Below are 27179 nucleotides of genomic sequence, written 5' to 3'. Positions count from 1 at the left end.
TATGTAGGACTGGCCATGTCATTCAGCAGAATGAGGAAGCCACCTTGGGCGGCAGAAGCAGAGGGGCAGGAAGTTGACAGGCGGGGGGGGGGGCACATGGCCTGCCAAGCCAGCCTGATGCACTCAGGTGCCGTGAGGGATCCTGCTTCGCCACCAGGGAAGGCTTGTTGTTGTTGTTTAGTCATTTAGTCGTGTCGTCGTGTCCGACTCTTCGTGACCCCATGGACCAGAGCACGCCAGGCACTCCTGGGAAGGCACCATCTTGTATTTTGCCTCAGGCACCAACATGCTTTAAACTGGCCCTCGATATAGCGAACAACTATACTAACTCAATCGTGGAGCATCTGCTTCGAACGCAGAAGGCCCTGGCTTTATTTATTTTATTTATTGCGTTTATATCCCACCTTTTTGTCCAAGGAGCCAAGATGGCATACATGGCTCTCCCTCTTCTCAATTAATCTCCACAACAACCCTGTGAGGCAGGTTAGGCTGAGAGGCAGCGACTGAGCTTCATGGCTGAGTGGGGATCTGAACCCTGCTCTCCCTATTCCTAGTCTGACACTCTCGAACTGCAGCAACATGCTGGCTCTCAAAGGTTCTGTCATTGTGGGGGTTGGCTGGAAGATCAAGACTGGAAGACTGGAAGCACCTTGGAACGGCCTCAGCCCCCAGTTCTTGCTTGCATTACTCTGCAAAGGGCTATACTTAGTGTTGGTGTTGTTGTTTAGTCGTTGAGTCGTGTCCGCCTCTTCGTGACCCCCTGGACCAGAGCACGCCAGGCACTCCTGTCTTCCACTGCCTCCTGCAGTTTGGTCAGACTCATGTTTGTGGCTTCGAGAACACTGTCCAGCCATCTCGTCCTCTGCCGTCCCCTTCTCCTTGTGCCCTCCATCTTTCCCAACATCAGGGTCTTTTCCAGGGAGTCTTCTCTTCTCCTGAGGTGGCCAAAGTATTGGAGCCTCAGCTTCACGATCTGTCCTTCCAGTGAGCACTCAGGGCTGATTTCCTTCAGAATGGAGAGGTTTGATCTTCTTGCAGTCCATGGGACTCTCAAGAGTCTCCTCCAGCACCATAATTCAAAAGCATCAATTCTTTGGCAATCCAGCTCTCACTTCCATACATCACTACTGGGAAAACCATAGCTTTAACTATATGGACCTTTGTCAGCAAGGTGATGTCTCTGCTTTTTAAGATGCTGTCTAGGTTTGTCATTGCTTTTCTCCCAAGAAGCAGGCGTCTTTTAATTTTGTGGCTGCTGTCACCATCTGCAGTGATCATGGAGCCCAAGAAAGTAAAATCTCTCACTGCCTCCATTTCTTCCCCTTCTATTTGCCAGGAGGTGATGGGCCCAGTGGCCAGGATCTTCGTTTTTTTGATGTTGAGCTTCAGACCATATTTTGCACTCTCCTCTTTCATCCTCATTAAAAGGTTCTTTAATTCCTCTTCACTTTCTGCCATCAAGGTTGTGTCATCTGCATATCTGAGGTTGTTGATATTTCTTCCGGCGACCTTAATTCATCCAGCCCAGCCTTTCGCATGATGAATTCTGCATATAAGTTAAATAACCAGGGAGACAATATACAGCCTTGCCGTACTCCTTTCTGAATTTTGAACCAATCAGTTGTCCCATATCCAGCTCTAACTGTAGCTTCTTGTCCCACATAGAGATTTCTCAGGAGACAGATGAGGTAGAATCATAGAATCATAGAATCATAGAATCATAGAGTTGGAAGAGACCACAAGGGCCATCGAGTCCAACCCCCTGCCAAGCAGGAAACACCATCAGAGCACTCCTGACATATGGTTGTCAAGCCTCTGCTTAAAGACCTCCAAAGAAGGAGACTCCACCACACTCCTTGGCAGCAAATTCCACTGTCGAACAGCTCTTACTGTCAGGAAGTTCTTCCTAATGTTTAGGTGGAATCTTCTTTCTTGTAGTTTGATCAGGCACTCCCATTTCTTTAAGAACTTGCCATAGTTTGCTGTAGTCGACACAGTCAAAGGCTTTTGCATAGTCAATGAAGCAAAAGTAGATGTCTTTCTGGAACTCTCTAGCTTTCTCCATAATCCAGCGCATGTTTGCAATTTGGTCTCTGGTTCCTCTGCCTCTTCTAAATCCAGCTTGCACTTCTGGGAGTTCTCGATCCACATACTGCCTGAGCCTTCCTTGTAGAATTTTAAGCATAACCTTGCTAGCGTGTGAAATGAGTGCAATTGTGCGGTAGTTGGAGCATTCTTTGGCACTGCCCTTCTTTGGGATTGGGATGTAGACTGATCTTCTCCAATCCTCTGGCCACTGCTGAGTTTTCCAAATTTGCTGGCATATTGAGTGTAGCAAGCCACTCCAGTATCCCTGCCAAGAAAACTCCATGGACAAAGACAACAGGCATACTTAGTGGTGACATACATGTAAAAGACAGCAACATTCTGGTGTGATGTGGTGTGGTCCAAGCCTTATCATGGTTCAGATTCCAGGGACAGTGATGGATTTGTGTGTACTTCTGCAGCCACTGTGACTCCACACCATCTCCAGGAAGGACTGGCAGAGAGGCATCTTGGTCTGAAACCTGGAGGGCCACTGCCAGTCAGTGCAGGCTGTACTGAATTAGATGGACCAATGGTCTGACTTGGTATTAGACAGCTTCCTATGTTCCTGTGTTGCTCTTAGGTACAACATGGCAACCCATCTCTGATGTAATAAAATGGCCTCTTGAAATAGCTTACTCAGCAACTTTTGTCTCTAACAGTCCAGTTGTGTTTTGCTTCCCATGACTACCATGAGCTCATGGTGACACTGGAGGTTCTCAAGCTGGTGGCCTCACTCTGGAACTGTTTGCCACAAGCAAAATACCTTGCAGAGCAATGTCAGCTACCATTGTGTTCATACAATACATTGTGTTTCGTGGCAATGCATCAGTCTGGGAGACAAAGCACACGGAGCCTGGTCTGTTTTTCTTGCAAGCCCTGTCATGCACCTTCTTTTCGTCCCCGTGGTATTATCTGTAGGGAAGATAAGCAGCAAATATGTTTATAATGACTCTTGATCCACATTCTTGATGATTGTGGCTTCAACACATATTGGGTATAACATTGAAAATTAGCATTTTAAACCAGCATTGTTGATATGGAATTTGCTGATGGAAAGGATTGTTTTTATTTATATATATTGTCTAAATCATAGGCTCTTGTTTAAAAAGGCAAAACATCCCCAGGGCAGTTTGAATGAGCTCATGGTGCCCAGGGGGGCGCTCACGCATGCCATAGGGGTGTGTGGGTGCATGCCAGGGGTGTTCTTGCGCCCGGTTGCAGGATGTGGAGGGTGAAGGAGCCTGCTGTGACACGCCAGCCCTTGCTGCTGACCCCACTGGAGTGACCCTGCTCTGCACCAGAGCCAAGCAGAGCTGTGCTGTGCCACCTGCCTGTCCTCTCGCTGGTGCAGGGGGAACCCAGACAGCTGACATGGCCCTTGATGGGCACAAACTAGGCACCCCTATGACAGCACCCCAAGTGCAGATCGGGGCTCATCTCAGCCACACTAGGAGAGGAGCTCTGGCCAGGGCATGGTAGGGGCACCTGCATGAGGGCTCCTGCTTTGTGCTCCCTTAAAAATCCATGCCCAGGGCCACGGCCCCTCTGGCACCCCCATGCTATGCCCCTGCAAGCTGTTATCAGTCAGGGCACTGGGATCCTTGCCATTCCTCAGCAGCAACCATAGGAGCCAACTCCTAGGGGCCAGGGAATCTTTGGCCCTCCCAATAAAATATTTGAGCTCCCCTCCCCCCAAGTTGATGGGCATTGACATTCAAATGGTGTGTGTGCACTATGTCAGGTGATCAATTAGGCGGGGTGGGGCTTACCTGCCCCCCATATTTTGTTCATGTTGGCACCCCTGACAGCAACTAGCCTTTGACAGCCTGGCTGAGTTGTCTGTAGTGGTGTCTCCAAACTGGCAGGCCAGTCCGTAAGCGTGACTTTGCACTGGCCCAGCTCAACAGTGACCGTAATCCACACAGTTTAACATAACTGAAACTGGAGATGTTGGTTATAATAACAATAATAACAATTTATTATTTATACCCCACCCATCTGGCTGGGTTTCCCCATATTGCTACCTCAGGCATAGAAATGAGCGTGATTTATTGGGTGGATTTTGCACATGCCTTTTAGAAACTAACAGGACAAACACTGTCTGTATTTGAAGCTCTGACACAGCCTTCTTGGAAATTCATCATGAGCTGGAGTGCTAAAGCCATTATGCATACTCAGATGGCTGTGAGTAGCATAATCTGCATATCAGATTATGCTAATATATCATATATCAGGAATATTGCTGCTGCTTGTGAACTGCAGGTGATGAGCAGGCTGAGCTTACTCCACAATATTCTTATTCAGAAATTGCTAATCTTCAATTGTAGAAAATAATAAACTGGAATCAGACCCTCAAACAACAACAACAACAACTTTTGTATGCATATACTTAGGAACCATCCAAGGTTACAAAACAGAATGAGTTGTGCTTCTTTTAGACTTGCCTGCTGATTTCCGATCCTTTAATATTTTATTGTCATGTTTGCAACCTTGAGGTCTCAAAACTTACTTTAAAGAGAAAGCCCAGCTCCCATTTGTGGCCTTGAAATTGTATGCCTCCCATTCTCAGTCTTGCATGTCTGAAATCCTGCAAGATCTCTAGTCAAAGGCATCCATAGTTAACACTTTCAGTAGGAGAGGAAATCCCTGACGGTAAAAGAAAACATGTTTTGTCACTGAGAAATAAATCAACCAAACTTTATTGCAGTTTACAAACCTAATCTGAAACCCAGATTGCGGCTTTCAGGAGAGCATGCTCCATGAACCCACCTGCGTATTTTCTACACTGGCCTTGCCAACCTGGTGCCCTCCTAATGTATGGGACTACAACTCCCACCAGCCCCCGCCAGCACTGCCGTATGATGCTGAGGCTGGTGGGAGCATGGCCATGTTGGCTGTGGCTGATGGGAACTGTGCTCCAAAACATCTGGAGGGCACCAGTTTGGTGGAGGCTGGTGCAGGTCAGTACCTTGTATCTGCCTTCTCTCGATCAAATACCTTTCAGCAGGGTTCTCCTTTTTCCTGCCCTCCTGTAGTACTGTTACTGGCATGCTGAGCCCAGAACTTTAGCTGGTGAAGCTTTTTCCATCAGTGACCTCCATGCCAGGAAAAAGCCACACCGGTCCAGTGAGGCCTTCTGCCTTCAGGACCAGCCTGGCCTCTCTCGGCTGATGCTCCCGGGGTTGTTTTTCAGAGTTGAAGAACCCCAGCTTCAGCTTTTCCTCTGTGCTGGTGTCCAATAACACAGGGGGAAGCAGGAATGGTCTGGTGCTGAGCTCTGTCACTGATACACCTTCCTGTGGGATCAGTATTTGTGGACACAGCATTTCCTAGTCTGAGCTGTAAACCAAGGGAGGTGGTGGCAGGGAATGGACTGAGCCTGGCCAGTTCAGAGTGTGTATAAGAGGGTGGAGACCACCTTAAGAGCCTACAACAGCTAGTAGCCCGCTGTGGTTGCTGCTCTAGGGTTGAGAAATCAGTGTGGCTCAGGCAGGGCCACGTTTAGGTGACAAACCTTCAAGGTTTGTCATTGCCCAGAGTGTGTTGCATGAAGGAATGGGACTCTTGGGGGGGCAGTTCCTAGAGCAAGCTTCATAAGCCTGGTGCCTTCCAGATGTTTTGGACTACAGTTCCCATCACCCCCAGCCAGAGCGGCCATGTGATGCTCTGGCTGATGAAAGCACAGCTGTACTGGCTATGGCTGATGGGAGTTGTGCTCTGAACATCTGGGAGCCACAGGTTCCCCGTCCCTGATCCAAGTCTTACACGTGCATATCTTGGCTACAGCAGCATTTCAGGTACCAAAATAAAATGGTTGCAGAGGCGCCGACTTGGTGGCAGCAGCCAGTGACGCATGCCCCATTATGTCATGACATCACTTGCGTCATCACGTGTGTGCGAAAATGGGCTCCGCGCTCGGCCGCCACCCCCCGCTGCCTTATCTCTGCTGGCTGTCCACTGCCACCGTGGCAACTAGGCCAAGGCCTCCACTTACACCGCAAGGCCTCCACAGGTGTACTTCTGGAAGTGTGGCCCAGCTTCCGAAAGTACATCTGCAGCTGCAGGGGGCTCAATGGAGACCTCACGGTGGAGGTGTTGGCTGAGTTGCCGCGGAGGCAGCGGAGATGCAGCGGTGGGCGGGCGGCTGAGGAACGGAGGCTTTGACCTAGCCTTGGCAGGCAGCAACAGTTCAAGGTGGCCTGGGCCTCATTTGTAGGCAGGGGGGCAGCGGTGGTGGAGCACACTGCACTGAGCGCCCAACTTCAGGAAGAGGCCTCCTCTCCCCCTCAATATTACAGGGCTCAGCCCCCTGTCTACAAATATTGCAGGGGTCAAGGCCCCAACAGCCCCATAGAGATGGTGCCTATGATGGGTTAGTATTGGCAGAATGCAAGTGTGCAGAGCTTGGCAGCAGTCACAAGTGGGTTAAGCATGGCCAACTGCGCTGAAGAGTGGGTCTGAACCTAAAAGAACAAGAGCAAATCACTATGAATCTATTGCTAGGAAATGTTTGGAAGTCACCCATGGAAATCAGAAGGGCTGAAATGGTGTGCGCGAGCACAGGAGGGTGCTGTGAGTATTAATTAGAAAACTGAAAGTTCCTTCTGGTGAGCGCAAAGCACCCATTCCCAGATGAGGCCACCTGCCGCCTCTCTGCAGGAGTCCTTGCTCTGGGCTTGCCGCCTTCCAGTCAGCCCCCTCGATTGTGAGTACATTATTCTACATGCCTCTACCTTGGGTGTGTGACCACATCATTCATTCGCTGCCCAATGCATCTCTCACAGTGTGAAAGTGAACCTTTTCAGGAGCAACTCTGGAGCTTTCATTCCAAAGGGTGTGGGTGTGAGTGTCCTCTAGTTCCCAGAGATGTGGGAAGTGTGAGTGTAACACAATAAACTCTGTGGAGGCCCCATGTCAGTTGTGGGGGGCTCACAAATTATCTCCTAATACGTGCAAATGTTGTATTAGGATCTGGAGTCGGCGGAAACTCATGACCCACTAACTCACAGAAAGCTTCATACGTGGAGGTTTCTTTTTTTATATATAAAGATATTTATTAAGTTTCCAATTTTATACAAACAAAAAGAAAAAAGCAAAAAAGTTTAAAAACACATACAGTTCACAATTCTTAATTTTCACTGACATATTTCCCTGACCTCCTCATACCTCCCCTTCTTGTATTCCAATTCAAATTATTTACTCAGCAAATCCTTATCTCAAAACATTGCAGCTGGAAACCCCTTAATTTCAATCCAACATCATTCAACATTCTTTAATTTTACAATATTTCTGTAAATAGTCCTTAAATTTCTTCCAGTCTTCTTCTGCCGACTCTTCTCCCTGGTCACGGATTCTGCCAGTAATTTCTGCCAATCCCATACAGTCGATCATCTTCATCTGCCATTCTTCCAGAGTGGGTAAATCTTGCGTCTTCCAATACTTTGCAATAAGTATTCTTGCTGCTGTTGTAGCATACATAAAGAAAGTTCTATCCTTTTTTAACACCAACTGGCCGACCATGCCCAAGAGAAAGGCCTCTGGTTTCTTCAAGAAGGTATATTTAAATACCTTTTTCAATTCATTATATATCATTTCCCAGATCTTAGGGCACGTCCACCAAAGGTGAAAGAATGTACCTTCGGTTTCCTTACATTTCCAACATTTATTATCGGGCAAATGATAGATTTTTGCAAGCTTGACTGGGGTCATGTACCACCTGTATATCATTTTCATAATATTCTCTCTTAAGGCATTACATGCCGTAAACTTCATACCTGTGGTCCATAACTGTTCCCAGTCAGCAAACATAATATTATGTCCAACATCTTGTGCCCATTTAATCATAGCAGATTTTACCGTCTCATCCTGAGTATTCCATTTCAACAGCAAATTATACATTTTTGACAAAGTCTTAGTTTTGGGTTCTAACAGTTCTGTTTCCAATTTAGATTTTTCCACCTGGAAGCCAACTTTCTTATCCAAATTGTAAGCCTCCATTATCTGATAATAATGAAGCCAGTCATAAAGCACTTTATCTTTTAATTTCTCAAAACTCTGCAATTTCAATCTGTCCCCTTCTTGCTCCAAAATTTCCCAATATTTTGGCCATTTGGCCTCCATGTTAAGTTTTTTCTGAGCCTTAGCCTCCATTGGTGACAACCACCTTGGGGTTTTATTTTCTAGTAAATCCTTGTATCTTATCCAAACGTTAAACAATGCTTTCCTGACAATATGGTTTTTAAATGCCTTATGTGCTTTAACTTTGTCGTACCACAAATATGCATGCCACCCAAACACATTATTAAAACCTTCTAAATCCAAAATGTCTGTGTTCTCAAGAAGCAGCCACTCTTTCAACCAGCAGAATGCTGCTGACATACGTGGAGGTTTCTTCTGTGCATGCTGTAGAGGGATAACATTTGACTTAGAAAGCTTGCTTGCAATTTTCTTTCAAGATAGAATCAGTATTATTTTGACCTGTTGTTGCGGAGCCCCTAAAAGGCATGGGGCCCAGAGGCCGGTTCCTACTCTGCCTATTTGGTAATCCAGCCCTGGTGTAACAGAAAGAAAAGAAGCAACCGTGTGGATCTTTTTAAAGCAGGGAAAAGATGCAGGGAAGAGGATCTGGATTGGGACCCTGGTAAGATTTAGAGGGCTTTAACCAGTTGTCCCCACTGTGGTCCTTAGCTGGATCAGGGCCCTGGGCCTGCCCTTTGCATTAGAGGAAAGTTCCCCTTTACACCATTGGAAGTGCCCCTGTTGTTTACTAAGCAAATACCCATAGATGATGCCATTGTAAATTGCGTGAACAGCGCCGCCCTCTCTCGTTCGGACCCAAGTTCACTTGTTTAGCCAAGCATGGGATACTCCCACCTTTAGATCTCAGGAAACAGGGATTTATGTCCCCCCCCCCCCAACAACTTTTTAGGGCAATCCTATGCGTATTTCGTCAGAAGTGAGCCCTACTGTGTTCCATGGGCTTTCCTCTTTTTCCCTATTGTAAGAGGCATAGGAGACTGACTTTTCCTTTCCATCCAAGAAGCGTGGGCAGGAAGCAGGAGCTCCTGAGGTTGCTGCCCTTGGGGGCTCTGAACCTGTCCATGCACGGCCTGGTCCTGCTTGCATTTGGTAGATGGAGGGCTGGACATCATGGCAGGCGTGGAGTCCTTGCAGATGTTAGTGCCCAATTAGTGGGAATGTGGGATCAGGGCCAGGCCAGATCCAGAGCTGGGGTGAACATTCTCCACTCTTGTGTGGTCAACTGCTTCAATGAATCAGTTACCCTGACATGGAACAAGGCAGAAGCTTTGTCTGCTGATGTGAAGTGTAGCGGTTACTAGCATGGTGGGGTGGGAGATGTTAGAGGAAGAGTAATAGCTCTGGTGGGGAACACGCCATGCTCCTTCTGGGGTGGTTTGTGCACCTTTGGTCCCCACTGTGTACTCAGCTCTCACCTGTGGCTCCTAGAAGCTGTCAGCCTGCGGCAGCAGCCACAGCCTGGGAAACAGCTTCAACTGACCAGCTAAGCCAGATGAGGGTAGCTGATGGGTCTCAAACCCTCTGCAAGTTAGGGGGTTCACCTGCATGCAAAAACAGGCTCCAGCGGACTGAGCGGACAAAACCAATACTGCATTCAATGGTCAAGAAGGCGGTTTCTGCATGTGCTGTAGAGGAAAGTGAGGGGCAGGTGGGGCTCTTCAACCTGGGAAGGTAACCCATCTAGAAGAAGGAAGACTGTTCCTAAACCTAGGCTAAGGAATAAACCCTAAGGCAGTTGGATGGCGCCTTGTTACTCCTCCTTTTGGCAACTCCTGCAGCCAAGATGGTGCCAAATGTGTTGCTCTGCTTTCCTTTGGACCACATCAGAAGAAGAAGAAGAGTTTGGATTTGATATCCCGCTTTATCACTACCCGAAGGAGTCTCAAAGCGGCCAACATTCTCCTTTCCCTTCCTCCCCCACAACAAACACTCTGTGAGGTGAGTGGGGCTGAGAGACTTCAGAGAAGTGTGACTGGCCCAAGGTCACCCAGCAGCTGCAGGTGGAGGAGCAGGGACACAAACCTGGTTCACCAGATTATGAGTCTACCGCTCTCAACCACTACACCACACTGGCCCTCAGAGAGGTTGAGGGGCGGGTGTCCTACAGACACACTGCTGAGCCGAGAGGGCATTGCAGGGGGTGCCACTACAATGACTTAGAATGGAAGCCAAGAGGCGGGGGGGCATCATATTTTGGTGTTGCACAGAGTGCTGCTGAAATTTGAAAGCCCCAAGTCTACTACTACATTTGGTTGGCCACTGTGAGAACAGGATGCTGGACTAGATGTGGCCCCTTTGGATCCTCCCCAGGTCACATCTGCTTCACAGGCCACACCCCTCGCCAGCTGCTCTGCGTCTTTGAACTGGGATAGTGCCTCTGTCTTCCCTGGATGCAGAGGTGTGTGTCTGTGTGCGCGTAGAACAAGGTGAGAACAGGATGCTGGGTAGATGGGACCCTTTGGCCTGATCCAGCAGCCGGGCTCCTCCCGTGCATTCCCGCATGGCCAGGTGACACATGGCTGAGTCAGGCAACAGAGCAGACGACCACTGAATATTGAGAGGCTCAGGAGGAAGGGGCTGAGCCTGGCCGAGGAGATCTGCGCTGGGGTCCCCAGTTCAAGAATCATAGCTGACCCTCAAGCGGCTGGAGGGAGCGGCACAAGAGAGCGATGAGTGCAGGAAAATAGTTGTGGCAGCTTGCAGGACTCTGAGGGTTAAAATGCATGGATAATCTTTTTATCGCTCTCTCTCTTGTCTCTTCCCCCTTCTCCCTGGAGACCACAGGGGTTGAGTTTGAGTTACTGGTAAGCAGATCCTAGTTGAAGCAGGGATTCAGGGGCTCAGCAGGCGCTCCAGACGGACGAGGCTGACCCCACTACTGATGGGAGTGACGGCTGCCCAGATCGTGCCCCCCAAGAGCCCCTGGCCACAGAGAACAGCCAGAGAGGGGGAGGAGAAAAAGGCTGGACTCCACGGAAAGAGAAAGGAGTTTGTGGACTCCTGCAATCGGGTTAGAAAGTGAGTGAATCATAAGTCGGGGGGAGGGTGGGAGAGAGGGGAAATGGAGAGCAGCCAGCGAGAGAAAATCCAAATTTGGAAGCGGCCTGCCTTGAGAGGCCAGGAGATCCAGAGAGGCAGTCAAGCGGAGGAAGAGGCAAAGCGTACGCAGGTGGAGAGGGGAACAGGGTCAGTGCAGCAAGAGGCAGGCGCCCGGCTCTCTCCCAAGGCAGCCCGAGCAACTTTGAAAGTCAGGGGAGCCCAAGGCAGAGGGGAGGCGAGCCTGGCAGGGGAGAGGCTGCCGCGGAGTCTGCTGGAGCGCAACGGGATGCCCCTCAATGGAGAGGCAAAGGCATCAGCGTCGTCAGGGAAGCCTGTGCGCTACCTGGAGGTGCGCCTCAAGATCCGTGACTACCGGCACACTTGCAAGAAGCAGCTCTACAACCTCATCAGCTGCTTTGTCCGCCTCATCTCAGGCAACCTGTCGTCCGAAGGTAAGCCCAGGGGTCTGCCAGCAGCTTGAAGAGGCAGCTGAGGTCACCAGTTGGGCTTGTTCGGTGGTGGTAGTTACTTCCCTGGATGGTTCCGAGATGGGCTTAGAGAAGCAGATTAATTTTTGCAGAAGGCGTTTGAGCCCTGCTTGAGGCCTACGCTGTGGCCAGAGGGACCTCGCCCTCTAGGGAATCCTTTATGACAGCCTTTGCCAACCTGGCGCCCTGCAGATGCTTTGGACCACAGCTGCTATCAGCCGCAGGACTGGGTCGCTGATGGGAGTTCCCATCTGGAACACCTGGAGTGCAGCAGGTTGGTGCTGGATGCTGAAGTGCCGACTACAGACAGTTTCCACTCTGTGGCCCATCTTGTTTTCCTCTCTTTGCATACTTCCCCCTTAGCAGGTACTTGGACATTGTGGCTGCTGCTTCTTCCCGACCCCAGATGTGGAAACAGCCGGCACTTCCGAACCACATGTAATGTTACTTTTTTTAATGCGCCAGACCTTTGTTACCCACAAGAGAGGTTTCCGCAACAATAGTTGGCACTTCCAAAAGGAAAAAAATAAGTGGTGGGTTCTGGTGGCACCCGGGTCACAGGGTGGTTTTTTTCAGGAAACTGGTAGATTTCCAGCTCAAGGGCTCAGCGCAGAGAGAGAGACTCTGTTTCGGAGAGAATAAGTCATCTCCGGTGAAAGTTTCGTGTTTCTTGCCTGGGTGTTGTACAGGCAGGAGTGTGTGCCGTTGAAGATCAAATGAAAGTGATGTTGCTAGGATGACAAGGTATAATGTTAATTAATCCTGGATGCTGGCCTTTGCTCAGATGTCTGCTGGTGGGATGAGTTCCTCATAAAGGAGAAGCCTGCTGGTTCACTCACATCCATGTTCCTCCCTTGAGCTCTGCACATGTGGCAGCTGTTTAGCCGGGGGACTGGCAGCAGAATGTGTGAACTGGCTCAACTGGAAAGAATTCTTCATTCGGTTTTCTTTTCTCCCCGCCTTCGGTATTTCAGTATCACACCCAGTGGCGTAGTGTGGGTTGTCAGCACCCGGGGCAAGGCAAGTAATTTGCACCCCCTAACCCGTGGATTTTAGCACTGCGAGTGCGAGCGCGCCCCCCCAGATGTTGCGCCCGGTGCAGCCGGCCCCCCCTGCACCCCCACGCTACGCCACTGATCACACCCACCAGAATATTATAGTCTCAAAAGACATAAGCTTCCATGCCCTTCAGTCTGCCTTTTGTGAGTTGAATCAGGTTGCACAGATTAATCAGCCACAGCTGTAATTGATTAATCTACTGGTGAAATTGCTCAAAGTTTGGAAAGAACCCTCTGGCCTTTTCACACTCTCTTCACACTGGCCTGGTCTCCAGGGTGCCCATGCGTCTTGTTTTTCAGAATGCGGTCCTCTAATTGGAGGCCAATCCACTCCAAGTACGGCTTAAGTGGTTGCATCCAATGTGACAGAAGCCAACTTCCACTTGGGCAACAGAACGTCCACTTTCTTGCCTGCCCTGCCCCCTGCAGCCCCCAGATCTGCTCCAGAGAGTCCTCCACCCTTCGGAGCAAATCTGGAGGACATCCTGGGGGAAGGGGAAGTGTTGTTGCATGTGTGGAAATGTGTCCTGCTTGTGCACAGACACCATTGGATACAATCCAAAGACCCGTCTTGATTGAAGTTGTCGCTTCATCCTGCACAACAGGCTGAGCAGGAAGGCACAGGCGTCACCTAGTCACAAACGATGTGAATCGGGGTCATCTTTTTAGATGATTTGTAAGCGGCACCTTACCTGCTACATTAGCATAAACGAAGTAGTGGGCTTCTGAAGTTGTCGTTGCTTCGTTGCATTATTTTTGTGTGGCAGCAATTCCACATCAGGGCTGGAGCACCCTTCTTCTGTTGGGGGGCAGGCTGCAGTCCCTGTGGCACTCCATCTCTCTCTCTCTTCTTCTTCCTCCCTACCCAGTGAGCCTGATGGGGAAGGGGCAGATCATTTTTACCAGAGGTCCACCTGCAGGGTCCCCTATTCCTTCCAGCACTCCATCTGTTCTGTCCCCCCCAAACCTCTCCCCACCCCACCCACTCCTCAAACACCTCTCCTTCCAGGCTCCGCTCAGCTGCATGAAGCTTGGCTAATTTCTCCATCTATATCTCTGCAGAGCTTTTATGCCAAAGTGGCACTCTAGTTCCTTCACACCATATACATTCATCCCATTTAGAAGCTCTGGTAGTCCCAAAGCTGAGATGTCTTGAAGTTAGAGTAATTCATAGATAGTCAATGCAGTTCCTTCCAATGCAGTTCCTTCCAGATATTCATGGACTACAACTCCCATCATTCCTGACCATCCTGCTGGGTAGTAGATTGGCAGTCCCTGGAATTAGAGGATTTTGGATGGGCCTTGTAGTTCAGAAGAGCTGTTCAATAGAAGCAGCTTATGGATGGGAATTGCTTAATGATACCTATTTTGGGGGGTGGGGTGGACAGTTAGGAGTAAGTAGGGGTGGAGAGAATTCTGGTTCGCTCCACATTTGGAGTGAACCTTCCCATTTCACAGATACCCAACCCATGAGTGGATTGGAATGTTCACCTGCGGATTAAGCTGCATAATTTGACTGACCCACACATGGGTGCGTGCTGTGCCCACAAGGCGGTCTGAGGGCTGCCGCTCTCTTCTTCCGAACATTTTGAGCATCTTAAGCTGCACAGAGCAGATCCGTTGCCACACAGTAAAATTGCTTTGAAAATGTTCCCAGGAAGCGACTGGATGTCATAATGTGCAGCCCCTTCCTGGGGAGTTGTACTGGAAAACTATATGGCTGCCCCCACGCATGTACTTACGGAAGTGGACATCATTTTTTCCATATGCTGCAAGGCTGGCAGGGACATTGTCCCTTCTTATGGATGCCAACTGACTGCACTTCCTCCTGGGCACCCACTTACGGTAGTTTCTTTCTCTTGTGACATGGGCAAAACCTGCCCTCCAGACCCAGCAAGGGATGAGATAGAAGCCATGGTGTCTGTGTAATGGAGTGTGCAGCGCACACACTCTACGGCATGGGTAGGCAGACTAAGGTCCGGATCTGGCCCAATCACCTTCCCAATCTGGCCTGCGGACGGTCCGGGAATCAGTGTGTTTTTACATGAGTAGAATATGTCCTTTTATTTAAAAGGCATCTCTGGGTTATTTGTGGGGCGTAGGAATTTGTTCACCCCCCCCCCAATATAGTCTGCCCCCCCACATGGTCTGAGGGACAGTGGACCGGCCACCTGCTGAAAAAAGTTTTCTGACCCCTGCTCTATGGCACCAAGGGATTCAGGCAGAAGGGCTTTGCAGTCGTGCTCCAAGGAGCACCAGGGCAGCTGTCGGGCAGGTGGAGCTCTTGGCCTGGACTTTGCTGTGCAGCAGCAGCAGCAGCCCCTCCTAATGGCCGGGGGAGGCACTGCAGCTCATTTGCCCAGCCAATATAAACTTAGGGTGTTTTGAGGCTGTCCCTATTTTGCATGTGGGATTCAATCACATACCGCCCAATTAAGGTTGTGCAACAAGAGTTGGTTTGGAGTTCTTGCATTACACACCTGCTTCCCCCACGGACACACACACATTGAGATAAGGAAACTGACATGAAATGCAGGGGGCAGGTGTGGGACAGCAATTGCTGTGACACAATCTCATCTAACCTGCGGACAAAAAAGTGAGACTGAATGTTCAATATAAATAACGGATGTTGTCTAACCTCCTCACAAATTTGGGCAAGGTCCAATCTCCTTCCTCTCATGGCCATTCTGGAGGAGGAGGAAGAGGAGGGCGGAAGGGGTCATGGTGCAAGTTGGAGGCTCACTGAGGCTCATTTCTATTTGTTGCTTAGTCGTTTAGTCGTGTCTGACTCTTTGTGACCCCCTGGACCAGAGCACGCCAGGCATCCCTGCTTCACTGAGGCTCATTTCTATAGTGCTAAATTATGATTTTGCCTTGCATCCAGATTTTCACCCACAGCCTCCCTCTCTGGAATTTAGTCCTAACTTCAGTCACTCATTCCATTACTGATATAGTATTATAGCATTCCTCCCCCCCCCAAATTTGTAATTAGAGGATTGTGTTCCTTTTGTGCCATACTGTCCAATGAACCAAGCGAGATCACAGTTGGATTCAAAGACGCACTGTCACTTAGTGATTTTTCCCCAGGATGCTTTCAGACAGAAGTGTACTTGTACTGAGTTGTTGAAAACTTGCAAACAGGCCATTAGCAAGAGGAAGAGGGGTTGATTGTTAAGCCACCTCGGGAATTGTAGCTTCCTTAAAGGAGAACAGGGATCTCCTCACAACTCTCAGGGCCCTTAAGGAATGACAGGGCAGGTAAGAGATGGCTGTTTAAAGTGGTATGATACTTCTTTAAATGTATAGTACAGATGGGACCAATGGCATGCTGGAGGACACACCTGCAGAAAATCACCAGGCTGGAGAGACCCAACAGGCTGCTCACTTTCCCTCTGCTGGGAAATGTCCTGCAAGTCCATTGGGCTGAGGGACAGCATCTCTCCTGTGCTGCCTCTACTAACGGTTTCAGCCTGTGGTGGTTTGCAGGGAGTTGAGTGTGTGGATTGTTCTGACTCCCTGTGACTTTTCTGACACAGGCTGAGCCTCTGCGCTGAACCTGTCCAACCACTGAGCTTGCCACTTTACATGTACTTATGAGGTCTTTGACAAATAGGTGTATAGATTTTGGACGCTGAGGCTTCAGATTTCACACAGCAGAACAAAAAAAGGGAAAGAAGGCAGTAGGGGAGATGGAAAGGTAAGAGAAGGTCAAATGCAGAGTAACTTTAGGAATCATTGATGTACGAGATAGTGCTGATTTCAGTCCAGCTGAATCAACCTTTGCCAAGCAGGTGCTGTCCAGATGTTTTGGACTAAAATGCCCATCAGCATGTGCTAACTAGGGCTGATGGGAGTTGTAGTCCAAAACACCTGGAGAGGACCAGGTCAGTGAAGGCTGAACTAGATGATATCATCAGGAAGGGACAGTTTTGTTTGGAATGAAGTTTGCTGTAAAAGTGCTTGAGCACGTCAGACCCTGAGTGGTGCCAGAAGTGGCAGAATCCTGCTGCTGGCTACTCAGTGGAACTAGATTGTGTTGTGCCCAAATGCTCAGAAAATTCATTAAGAGCCCCGTAACAGAGAACAGATGCTGAGGCCTAGCAAAGGGGGGGGGGGGTGAGAAAGAGGTACTGTAAAAGTTATGGTTGGGGAACTTTCTTCAGCCTTGCATGCCCACGCATGCAACACCACTGGTAAGTAAGCAGATGAAATCTTGATATCGCTTCCCACTCTGAAGAGCACAAGGTGGAGTGCAGTAAAGTGATGAAATTCTTTGCAGAGAGTTTCATGGGGAAGAAAAATACTTTTTAAGAAAGCTATCCAAAGCACCCTCTATTTCACACCTAGGCTAACGTCTCTTGCACCAATTTAACCCTTGGTAGGTTAAGTTGAAGAAATGTAGCACAAGTTTCAAGCTAACACTATTTAATTGATCTCTCCTTAAAATATTATTGTCTCTGGTCCATCTGAGATCTCCTGATGTGCTTTTGGTAGCCTCAAGATTGTTTCATCAATTGAAGTTTTCAAAGTAATAAACTGATGGAAAGCTACTCCACGCTAGACCTGCAGCTTTGTCAGTCTGAAACTCCCTTGATCCTAGAAATAATCTCACTATTATACTGGCATTGAAATCTTTGATGTCTGTGTATTTGTCTACATTGTTATTGTTTTATGATGTGTGATGCTGAGGTGGTTCTGAAAAACCCGGATCAAGCTAGGACAGTAGCAAGGTCAGGGCTGTGCCTGTGCTGGTGTTCTGGTGGGAGGGTCAGTGCAATGATGCCACCCCAGCCTTGTCACTGTCCCATCATAACTCCGTTCAGGTAAGCAGCCGTGGTGCTGCTGTCATTGGGAGGGTGACATTGAAGTTTCCCACCACCCCACACGCCGCTACTGCACCCAAGCCATTCTCTGCATGATGGGGTTTCCAATCATAGCAGATCTTTGCGGTGCCGGTTATAGCGGCAGAGGACTCATCCGTCTGAGTTTCTGAGAGTAGCCACAGTGAGTTGGTTTCTCTGTCCTTCGTATGAACATAAGAATAGGCTGCCAGATCAAGCCAATGGCCCAATGGCAGTATCCTGCTCTCACAGTGGCCAACCTGATGCCTCTGTTGGGAAGACCGCAATCTGGATTCATGCACAAAAACCCTCTCCCCTCCTGTGGCTTCCAGCAACTGGTATCCAAAAACATTTCTGCCTCCAGCCGTGGCCACTGTGGCTGGTAGCCACTGCTAGCCTTGTTCTCCATGAAGTTGTCTAATCCTCTTTTTATATCACTGCCTCCTGTGGGGACGGAGTTCCATAGTTTAACTAGATGCTGCATGAAGAAATATTTTATATGTCCTGAATCTTCCCACATTCAGTTGCACTGGATGTCCAAGAGTTTTATTTTTATGAGAGAAGAAGAAAAACTTTTCTCTGTCCACTTTCTCCATACCATGAATGATTTTATATGGTTCTGTCATGTCACCTCGTACTCACTTTTGATCGTTTTGGTTGCCCTTTTCTAAACCTTTTTCAGCTCTGCAATATGTGAGCAGTGTCTTTTTTCTAGGAAAATTGTGTTGTTACCCACCAGTGGCTCCTGCCCCACCATGACCACCACAAGTCCACTGGTCCCTCTTTTGGGGTGTGGCAGCTCCCTCCCCCCCATCAGTGCAGAGCTGGGATGCCGGGCGCTTGTCTGGCCAGAGCGTGAACTTGGTCTCGTGCTCCCGGATTGAAATCTGGCGCTGCGTCAGCCTCTCCTGTACTGGCCAATGGCAGGCTGGCACAGAGGGCTGGGCTCTCCAGGAGCCAGAGGGAACATGCAGTCTTCCCTCAGGTCCACTCCTGAGGAACTTCAACAGCCGTGCCAGCCCCCAACTCCCAGCTCTTCTTTGTCAGATCAACCCACCCAACTACTCCTTTAATTTTGCATTTTACATAATAAATTGGCCTTGCTATGACTGTGGTGGTCGCTGTATTAGTGTGGCCGGGTAGGAATTTGCCTATCAGGCGAATTGGCTGTGCCCTGGAGGGTTTGCCTACCTCACAGCAGTCATCACAACTCTGGTTGTGACCTTAGTCTTGGTCGGGGGGGGGTTGTACCTCATTCCCCCCCGAAATAGAGTATCCCATTAAAGGGATCCATGAAGGAGTTGCTTCTGTCCATATGCCCAGATGGGGGGCTTGGGCCTCAGTGCTCCTAGAGGCAGCAATCCCTGTGGGGATCCCCCTATTTGATGTAAGCCCTAGGAATCCCCGCTGCCGGGTTGACCCTGATGTCATTTCCGGCAGATGGGCCGGAAATAAATGCTTACCCATTGCCTGTGCCAGACCACTTCATCTGCAGTCAATAAAGTTGTGGCCTGATTTGATCCCATTCAATGGTGTTGTGTCTTTTACTGGTTTTTTCTCTGAGTGGAGGAGGGGGGAGTGCGCAGTCCAGGCCTGCAAGGTGGCCAGGGCACATGCAGCTGGCAGCACAGCACAATGCGCAGCGGGGGAAGTGTGTCATGTGCCACACCACCCATTCTTGCGCTCCTTGGGGAGCAGGACTTGTGCGCTCCAGCCAGCCCTGGGGTGGGGGTGGCGCATGCCGCAGCTCCCCAAGCGGCTGAGCATCTCTGGGGGAATGCCAGTCTTAGGTGCCAACTCCCTGGGGCCCTGGGTGCCCAAGCATCCACAAAATTCCCCATGAAGGGGCTAAAGGTAAAGGTACCCCTGCCCGTACGGGCCAGTCGTGTCCGACTCTGGGGTTGCGCGCCCATCTCGCTTAAGAGGCCAGGGGCCAGCGCTGTCCGAAGACACTTCCGGGTCACGTGGCCAGTGTGACAAGCTGCATCTGGCGAGCCAGCGCAGCACACGGAAACGCCGTTTACCTTCCCGCTAGTAAGCAGTCCCTATTTATCTACTTGCACCTGGGGGTGCTTTCGAACTGCTAGGTTGGCAGGCACTGGGACCGAGCAGCGGGAGCGCACCCCGCCGTGGGGATTCGAACCGCCGACCTGACGATCGGCAAGTCCTAGGCGCTGAGGTTTTACCCCCAGCGCCACCCATGACGGGGCTGGTCACCCACAAATTTTGGAGCCAGGGCCATGCACGCTGCATGGCACCCATGGCCCCGGGCAGCCATGGTTGTGGGGCCAAGCTGGCACTCCTGGTGCCAGTACTGTGTACCACTGAGTACTGCCAGCAAAAATGTGCTAGGTGTGAGGTGACACAGTATTTGAAGTGTGGTAGCATCATAGATTTGTATAACGGCACTATGATATCGGCAGTGTTATTTTCAATTCCTTTCCTAATGATCCCTGGTGTGGAATTGGCCTTTTGCAGAGCTGCCACGCACTGGGTTGGAAAGCTTTCCTGTTTGTTCCGCTTGGGCAAATCTGGCAGCAGCTGCTGCTGCTGTTTCTGGACCTACCAGATGCTGGTGCTCTGTGCCCTTCACTGTAGAGTACCAAGGGCCATTGCACCCATTGGAAAGATGCTTTCCTTGCGACAACATCCTGTGTGCAAAAGAGGGGCAGTAATTTTCCTGAGTCATGTGAGCACCAGGTGACTCATGCTGTTGTTGTGGTCTGAAGCAGAAGGTGCTCCCTGGCTCTGGTGATTGGCAGGCTGAGGTAAAGTGCTGCACAAATGCGGTAATTGAATCGGTCTGCTTGGCTGGATCTCTGCAGTGGCTGGGGGTGAGGGTGTTTAGGTGCAGTGGCAATTGAGGTCAAGGTGGGCCATTTGTAGCACCAGAGTGAGAGAGGCATCTTTAAATTTGCTGCCTGCCAGCAGCAGTAAACTTTCCTGTGCTGTCTTAATTTGTCTGACGTGACGCAGCAGCTGAAGCTCCACGTCCTGCACACAAGTTGCTTCTGTGTGACAAGGTGACCATGCGTCCCACTTTACAGAGGACAGTTCTCTGTTTTGATGGCGCATCGGGAAATCAGAGAAACTGCTTTGGGCACAGCAGAATACCCATTTTACAGAATAAAACCTGAGGATGCTCAGAACCTACCCCAACAGTAAGAAAAATAATACCTGCACACAACCCAAAACAAATAAAATGCAGTCAAAAAAAAGGTTGCTAACCCCAAAACTAGTAAAAAAAAAAAAAAGCCTCCACAGGCACTCAATTTCTATTTAAATCTGGTTTCTTTTTTTCTAAGTTTGCATCTATACATACAAGTTAGCAAATTGTAATGTTATGAAAAGCTGTGTCCTCTGTCATCTTCTTTCTTGGCCACATCTAACTGGCCTCCCTAGTGATGAAACTGGGAAGTGTCTCTGCTGGAGTCCTTTTCAATGTAATATTTTCCTCGAAGAGAGATTGACTGTTTAAAAAAAGTGTTAAGCTCAGTCAGGACACAGACGCCATACAGATTTTTCAGGGAAGATCCATTGGGCAACAGGAGGAAGAAGAAGTAGAAGAAATTGTTCCCTGGTTGTTCTATGCAAAATCTGCATTTAAATATAACTTTTCCACTGGGTATTCTTCCAGGGAGCAGAAACCAGTGATGGCTGAACCTCTTTTTCCACCCCTTCTCCTGAATCTGAACTAGTCCAGAAATCCAAACATATTTTGGACTGGCCTAAAAGCTTTCGCTAGGTCTTTCCTGAGTTATCTGCTGACACTGTTGTAGGCATGGACCCTGAAAATCTTCACTCTTCAATGGTGTGATGATGGACAGCCTAATGCCTTCCTTCCTTAGTGAAGCTCTTTGGAGCAGATGGATAGTTCCCTCCTGCTGCCTAACATGCCTCCCACAAGTCTGGCTTCCATTGTGACATCACAGCATTCAAGGGTTTCCTAGTCCCGTCACTGGCAAGATGTTTCTCATCCTAGGACAAACTCTGCAAGGCGCCTGGATTTCCCTTAAGACTCAAAACTTTCCCAATATCTCTTTCAAAGCTTTCTTAGTCTTCAACTAAATCACAGCAAACCAGCCATACCTCAGTGGAAGAGCAGCTGCTTTGCATGGAAAACATCCCAGCTTCTTTCCCTGGTGTCTCCAGTTCAGCTAGGAAAGACTCGTAGCTGAACCTCTAGAGAGCAGCTGCCAGTCAGTGTAGACAATATTGAGCTAGGTGGACCAGTGGTCTGACTTGCTATGAGACAGCTTCCTGTGTTCTTATGTTCTAACCATATGGGCAAAAAACCCCAGCAAGGACTGAGCACTAGTTCATGTTGTGATGATTTGACCGATTGGCTCAGGAGCTGCCTGCTTGCATCTTCTGCAGCGCCCTCATTAAACGGTGCTTCACAAAGGGTTTCAAATACTGCTGGTTAATTGTACATAACTTACCCAGACCAAGCTGTTGTTGGTTTCCTCTCTGCAAGGCTGCTCAGCCATCTGCTTGTCTGTAGGCGAAAACCTCACCAAGGATGCTCCAGATTGGGGCTTAATTTGCAAAAGGGCCCTTGAGATACTGCAACAAGGACATTCCCCAGAGGGGTCAAATATGGATTAAATGGCGGGGCTAGATCAGGATGCAGCAGGAGATTTAATGAGCTTCAAGGAGGCAGAAATGGCGATGCTGGCTGTGCTCTTCATTCACAGTGAGAGGCAGAAATGCTTCTACATGGCCATTGCTGGAAGGCTCAGGAGGGAAGACTGCTCTTGTGCTCTGGTCCTCCTTGTAGGTTTCCCATAGCCATCTGGCTGACCACTGTGAGTACAAGATGAGGAACTAGATGGGCCACTGACCTGATTCTGCAGGTTCTTGTATCCTTAGAAAAAGGATGAGGAAAGCCAACTTCCTACAGAACCTAGGGAGAGATGAAGCTGTGGGGTGGTGGCAGCCAGAGAAAATGTGACCTTACAAGCTTGTCATCTGCCCATTCCTGGTGTAGACAGTCCTGACCTAGATGGGCCAAGGATCTGACTTGATATAAGGTATGTTCTTCCTCTCTGTTTGGGTCAAATATCCTTCCTTCCCATTGCCATCCTGGTTTGACTTGAAGCACATGAGGGACACTTCACGTAGTGCCCTAGGCCAAGTCTTGGCAGCAACCAGAGCTGGACAGATTTCGGAGTAAGGTCACCCAGGTGCATTGATCATCCTGGGGCATTGGGCTGGAATGGTGTTTGGACCTTAGAAGATGTTTGTCACTCTCGATGGTATTCATTTTCAATTAATCAACTAGCATCTGAAATGCAAAGAGTACGAAGAGTTCAGAAGACATAAATAAATATGTGTCAGCGCTGCCCAAGGTCCCAGCTCACACAAGACCAACGCTGCTTCTTGCTCAAGTTTAAAAGTCTTTATTGAAGTTCAGTCTCATTTCCAGACGCGCAGCGCGCAACGCTACATCTATCCATCAGACCGTAGAAGTCCCATCTGAATCTCCTCCCCCCTGACACCAGCTTAAGATTCTAGCCTTACTCCACCTCTTCCTCTGTTCCTTCTTTCTCTGGGTCCTTCTGCTAGTCGGAGTCTCAGCTCTCCGAGATTCTTCTGACGCTGATTCTCCCGACTCCTCCCCCCCCCTCTTTCGGGCTTTAGGACCTGGCTCCCAATCCGGGTTTTCTGCTGTCCCGCGCTCCTCCACATTTGAACTTGGCACGCGCGCGCGCGCAGCCTCCCACTTTCCTTCTGACCGTTACACTTGTGTCACTGCTCCCCCTTTCGGGGAGGCTAGCTGGACCTGGCCTTCCCTCCGTCTCCCCACTCCCCGATGGAGGAGAAGCTGGTCCTGACTCACGTGACTCTTCCCCCCCACTGTGCTCTGGTGGGGGAACTGGCCCTACTCCTCCGCTACTCCTTTGGGACTCCCCTCTGGTTCCTTGTTTATGGATCGTCCCCTCTGGGATTCGCCTCGCCCTTACCATGGGCGCCCCCTCCTGGGAATCTTCAGATTCGCTGGAGAAGCTCATGGAATCTCTCGGTCCACTGTCATATTCCCCTACGCTCCCCTCTGATTCCTCTCCTCCGCTCTCTATCTGCTCTCTCCCCTGCTCTTCTGCTCCTGAGCCTCTGACAATATGGATTTCCATGTGTGCAGATCTATAGGCTTATGTGACAGGGATAAATTGTGCAAAGTGTAGTTCCAAGTTAGGAAAGAAACCATTAAAGCTGGACCCTGTCTTCTGGTTGTTAAAATGCTTTATTTCATTTCTGCACTTTTCATTGCTGTTAGTAGTTTGCATTGATGGTTTTATTGTATTTTTGTATAGCAGCTGTGTGCTTTTCATTTGTTGTACATTGTTTAGAGATACCATCATATTAAACAGCATGGAAATGGATATGAATGCAGTTTTTTTAAAATACAGGGATGGGACGCCATTGACTGTAGGGTCGGCCTCTTCCTATGTCAGCAGCATTGATCCAGAGGAGGGGAGTGCACTTAGTTGCCCTCTGGTGCTGAGGCCTCTTGAGAACGTGAAGGACAAACGATGGGAACTTGACTGGCGCAGGAGGAAGGGAAGTGACCCAGATGAGACACAAGCAGCTCCGTTGGATTGGAAAAGTGCAAGGGAAGCAGAAGGGCTTGTTCTGCCCTCCTGGCAAGAGACTTTCTAAAGTTAGCTCCTTGGGGTGAATTGAAAGGGTCTGCCAGGGTGAGAGAAGATTGAAACTTTTGCATTGGTTTGTTAACTAACAAAGTCTTAGTTGACTTGATACTTCACAGAAAAGCAGCTAGCTTCAGTTCTCCCATTTGTTTATCATTCCAAAATGATCTAAGTCATTTCTTTCTTCTTTCAAATATATTCATGTTTTGTTGCCCTTTTCTCAACCAAACATAACTTTGTAAAGGTATTCATAATGGCTGAATCCAAAAGTTTTATGAACTCTTCCTCTGTTATGGGGATGGGGAATCTGTGGCCCTCCAGATGTTTGCAGGACTCCAACTCCTGTCAGCTCATCCAGGACAGCCAGGGTCCAGGGATGATGGGAATTGTAGTCCACCAACACCTGGAGGGAACCAGGTTCCCTATCCCTGCTCCATTACTAGGCGTTTATTTGCTGCCAAGAATCACGTGGAACACAAGTTGTCCCGTCTCTCTGCTTACAGAAATCAGTCAATAATAAGTGAAATATTGAGGGGTCAATAGGAAATGAATTGTGATAAATAGAGGATGAAGAGTCTTTAGGGTTTAATATGGCTTAAGACAAGTCCTTCTGGACCAGTGTAGCATTGTAGTAGTGGGTAGACAGAGGCCCAGGAGAGCCCACAAGCACAGCAGGATGGCAAGAGTCCTCCCCTGCCATCTGCCTGTGCCTATGAGCATACCGGTTCCATTTAGTTATCATTTGGTCACCTCAGGGATCACTTCTCCCCATATGAACCAGCCTAGAGGCTCTTCTCTGCATCCTGCACTCGGGAGAGGTGCAGCCCCCCCCCCCATTTAATGGTCAGGGCTTTTTTCAGAGGGAACTCACAGGTACTCAGTTCCGGCACCTCTCAGGTAGGGGCACCATTGTCATTCTAAGAGAACGAGGGAGGTGTTCATGGTGAGTTCTGGCACCTCTTTTTCTAGAAAAATAGCACAGGTAATGGGGAGATGCACCTGGTGCCATCCTTGCCAGTCTTTAGGAACCAAGCTAAGACCTTTTTGTTTACCCAGCCTTTGGTTAATTAATGTTGCTTTCTTCTGAAGTGCACATCTTTTTGTGGGGTGGTAGAACTTGTCTTCATTAATAATATGTTGCTGGATGAACATTTTATGTATTTTGTTTTGCTCATTGTTTTGTTTTTCTGGTTTTAAATTGCTTTTATGTGCTGCATTTTACCTTGTCAAATTGCTTTGAGAGTTTAGACTGTATTGCATGGATAGGCAAACTAAGGCCCGGGGGCCGGATCCGGCCCAATCGCCTACTCAATTCGGCCTGCAGATGGTCTGGAGAAAAGCGTGTTTTTACATGAGTAGTTTGTGTCCTTTTATTTAAAATGCATCTCTGGGTTATTTGTGGGGCATAGGAATTCGTTCATTTCTCCCTCCAAATATAGTCCGGCCCCCCACAAGGTCTGAGGGACAGTAGACCGGCCCCCTGCTGAAAAAGTTTGCTGATCCCTGCTGTATTGTGTAAAGTGACTGATGAACGTAATTGAGGATGATAATCATCCTGGTGTATCTCTGGCCACTTGGGCATTGCATCCTGCCTGCAGGGGTCAGTTCTAGCTTCCTGATCCCACATTTGCAGATATTTGCTTTGGTTACTCACTGGTGAAGAAAAATTTTTGCGAATTTTTGTGGGCAGCCGTTCTTTCTATGCTCATGGCGTGGAGGAGAGAAAATAATGGGTGTGAAATCCCTCCCTAAAAAATTAATGTCTGCAGTTTGTAATGGTCTTAGGAGGGAACACAGGAGGATTGATGCAGATGAACAAACTCTTTACAAACATATGCACCGTATTTCCGCATAAATCTTCATCACCATGCTGTGCTTTAAAAACACCCTTTTTATGTATGTGCTCACTTAAAGAGCTTGCAATGCAATCTTTTCAGGGGACAAGGAAGAGGAGAGGAAGGAGAGGAAGGGAGTCTAACTGAAAATACATTATTTTGGCTCAAGGAGACCCAGTGTGACCTTGGCACTGAAATCCTTGGACCAGCTCATCTGTGCACCCTCCTCCTCCTCCCGCTGCTGCTGCTTCCGGGGACCTATCATAGCGCTCATGCATTTTTCAGGAGAGTGGCTCCCTGTGTCACTTGCTTCACGATTGAAACTGATGGAACAGGAGAGGAATAGGAGGCCCTGAGAAGTATAGACTTCAGTCCCTTAAAAAACAGGGATAGGGGCCTGGATGGTTCATCATCCCTGAACATTGGCCGTGCTGGCCAGAGCTGATGGGAGGTGGAGTCTGTCAGCACCTGGGAGGCCACATGGGTCTCCCCTGAAACAATTCAGAACTCTGAAATCTCTCTTTTGTTTTGTTTTCCTGAGACTGATAGTAAAATTATAGAGTTGGAAGGGACCACGAGGGTCATCTAGTCCAACCCCCTGCAGTGCAGGAATCTTCGGAGGCTTGAACCTACGACCCTGAGATTGAGAGTCTCATGCTCTACTGACTGAGCTGGGTTTGCATTCTGCATGGTTGTGTCAGCGAGCCTGGGGCAGATGTTTCGGACAACACCTCACATCAACCCCAGCCAACACGGCAGTTGTTTTTTTATTTCTTGTATTATTTCTATTGATTCCTTGTTTGCTGACCTGGGCTCCTCTGAGGGGAGCGGAGGGAGGGCAGAATAAAATCAACAGCAGCAGCAACAGCTTGATGACAGTTTTATGTTGATGTTCTGTAGAGAGCTGAGAGGGAGACAACTTCTCAATTCCAGAGTAAACCTCTCCCTTGTAATCTTGTCCTCTTCCACTAGGGGGAAGCAGTGCACATTGTCTACAGCAGAGCTTTCCAAACTCTGAACACAGCCTCCGAAAAAGCGCATCTTTTCGGCTCCGTGATCACGCATGCCACATGGGTCCTGCAGCTCACATGGGGGTACGGGGGGGGGGGGAGACACATCCCAGTTTTGGAACTCAAGATGT

The 27179-nt window shown here is 49.0% G+C and overlaps 1 protein-coding gene across 5 annotated transcripts in view; it reads left to right on the top strand.

The window, feature by feature from the left end:
* The window catches only part of KCNIP3 (potassium voltage-gated channel interacting protein 3), a 119720-nt gene that overhangs the window by 31769 nt on the left and 60772 nt on the right, over window positions 1–27179 (top strand). The window contains exon 1 of one of the 5 annotated variants that reach the window (XM_053401512.1): window positions 10854–11618. The exons of 2 other annotated variants lie outside the window; for them this stretch is intronic. In XM_053401512.1, the coding sequence (XP_053257487.1) occupies window positions 11189–11618 (430 nt within the window). In that variant the 5' untranslated portion in view covers window positions 10854–11188. Of the gene's footprint in view, window positions 1–10853; window positions 11619–27179 lie in introns of those variants that run through there. 2 more of the 5 variants (XM_053401511.1, XM_053401510.1) reach the window with 2 other exon arrangements.

This window comes from Podarcis raffonei, chromosome 8 (assembly GCF_027172205.1).
Source record: "Podarcis raffonei isolate rPodRaf1 chromosome 8, rPodRaf1.pri, whole genome shotgun sequence".
In the NCBI taxonomy this organism is placed as follows: Eukaryota; Metazoa; Chordata; class Lepidosauria; order Squamata; family Lacertidae; genus Podarcis; species Podarcis raffonei.
Note: the sequence above shows the minus strand (reverse complement) of the source record. Positions and strands in the feature narration are given on the sequence as shown.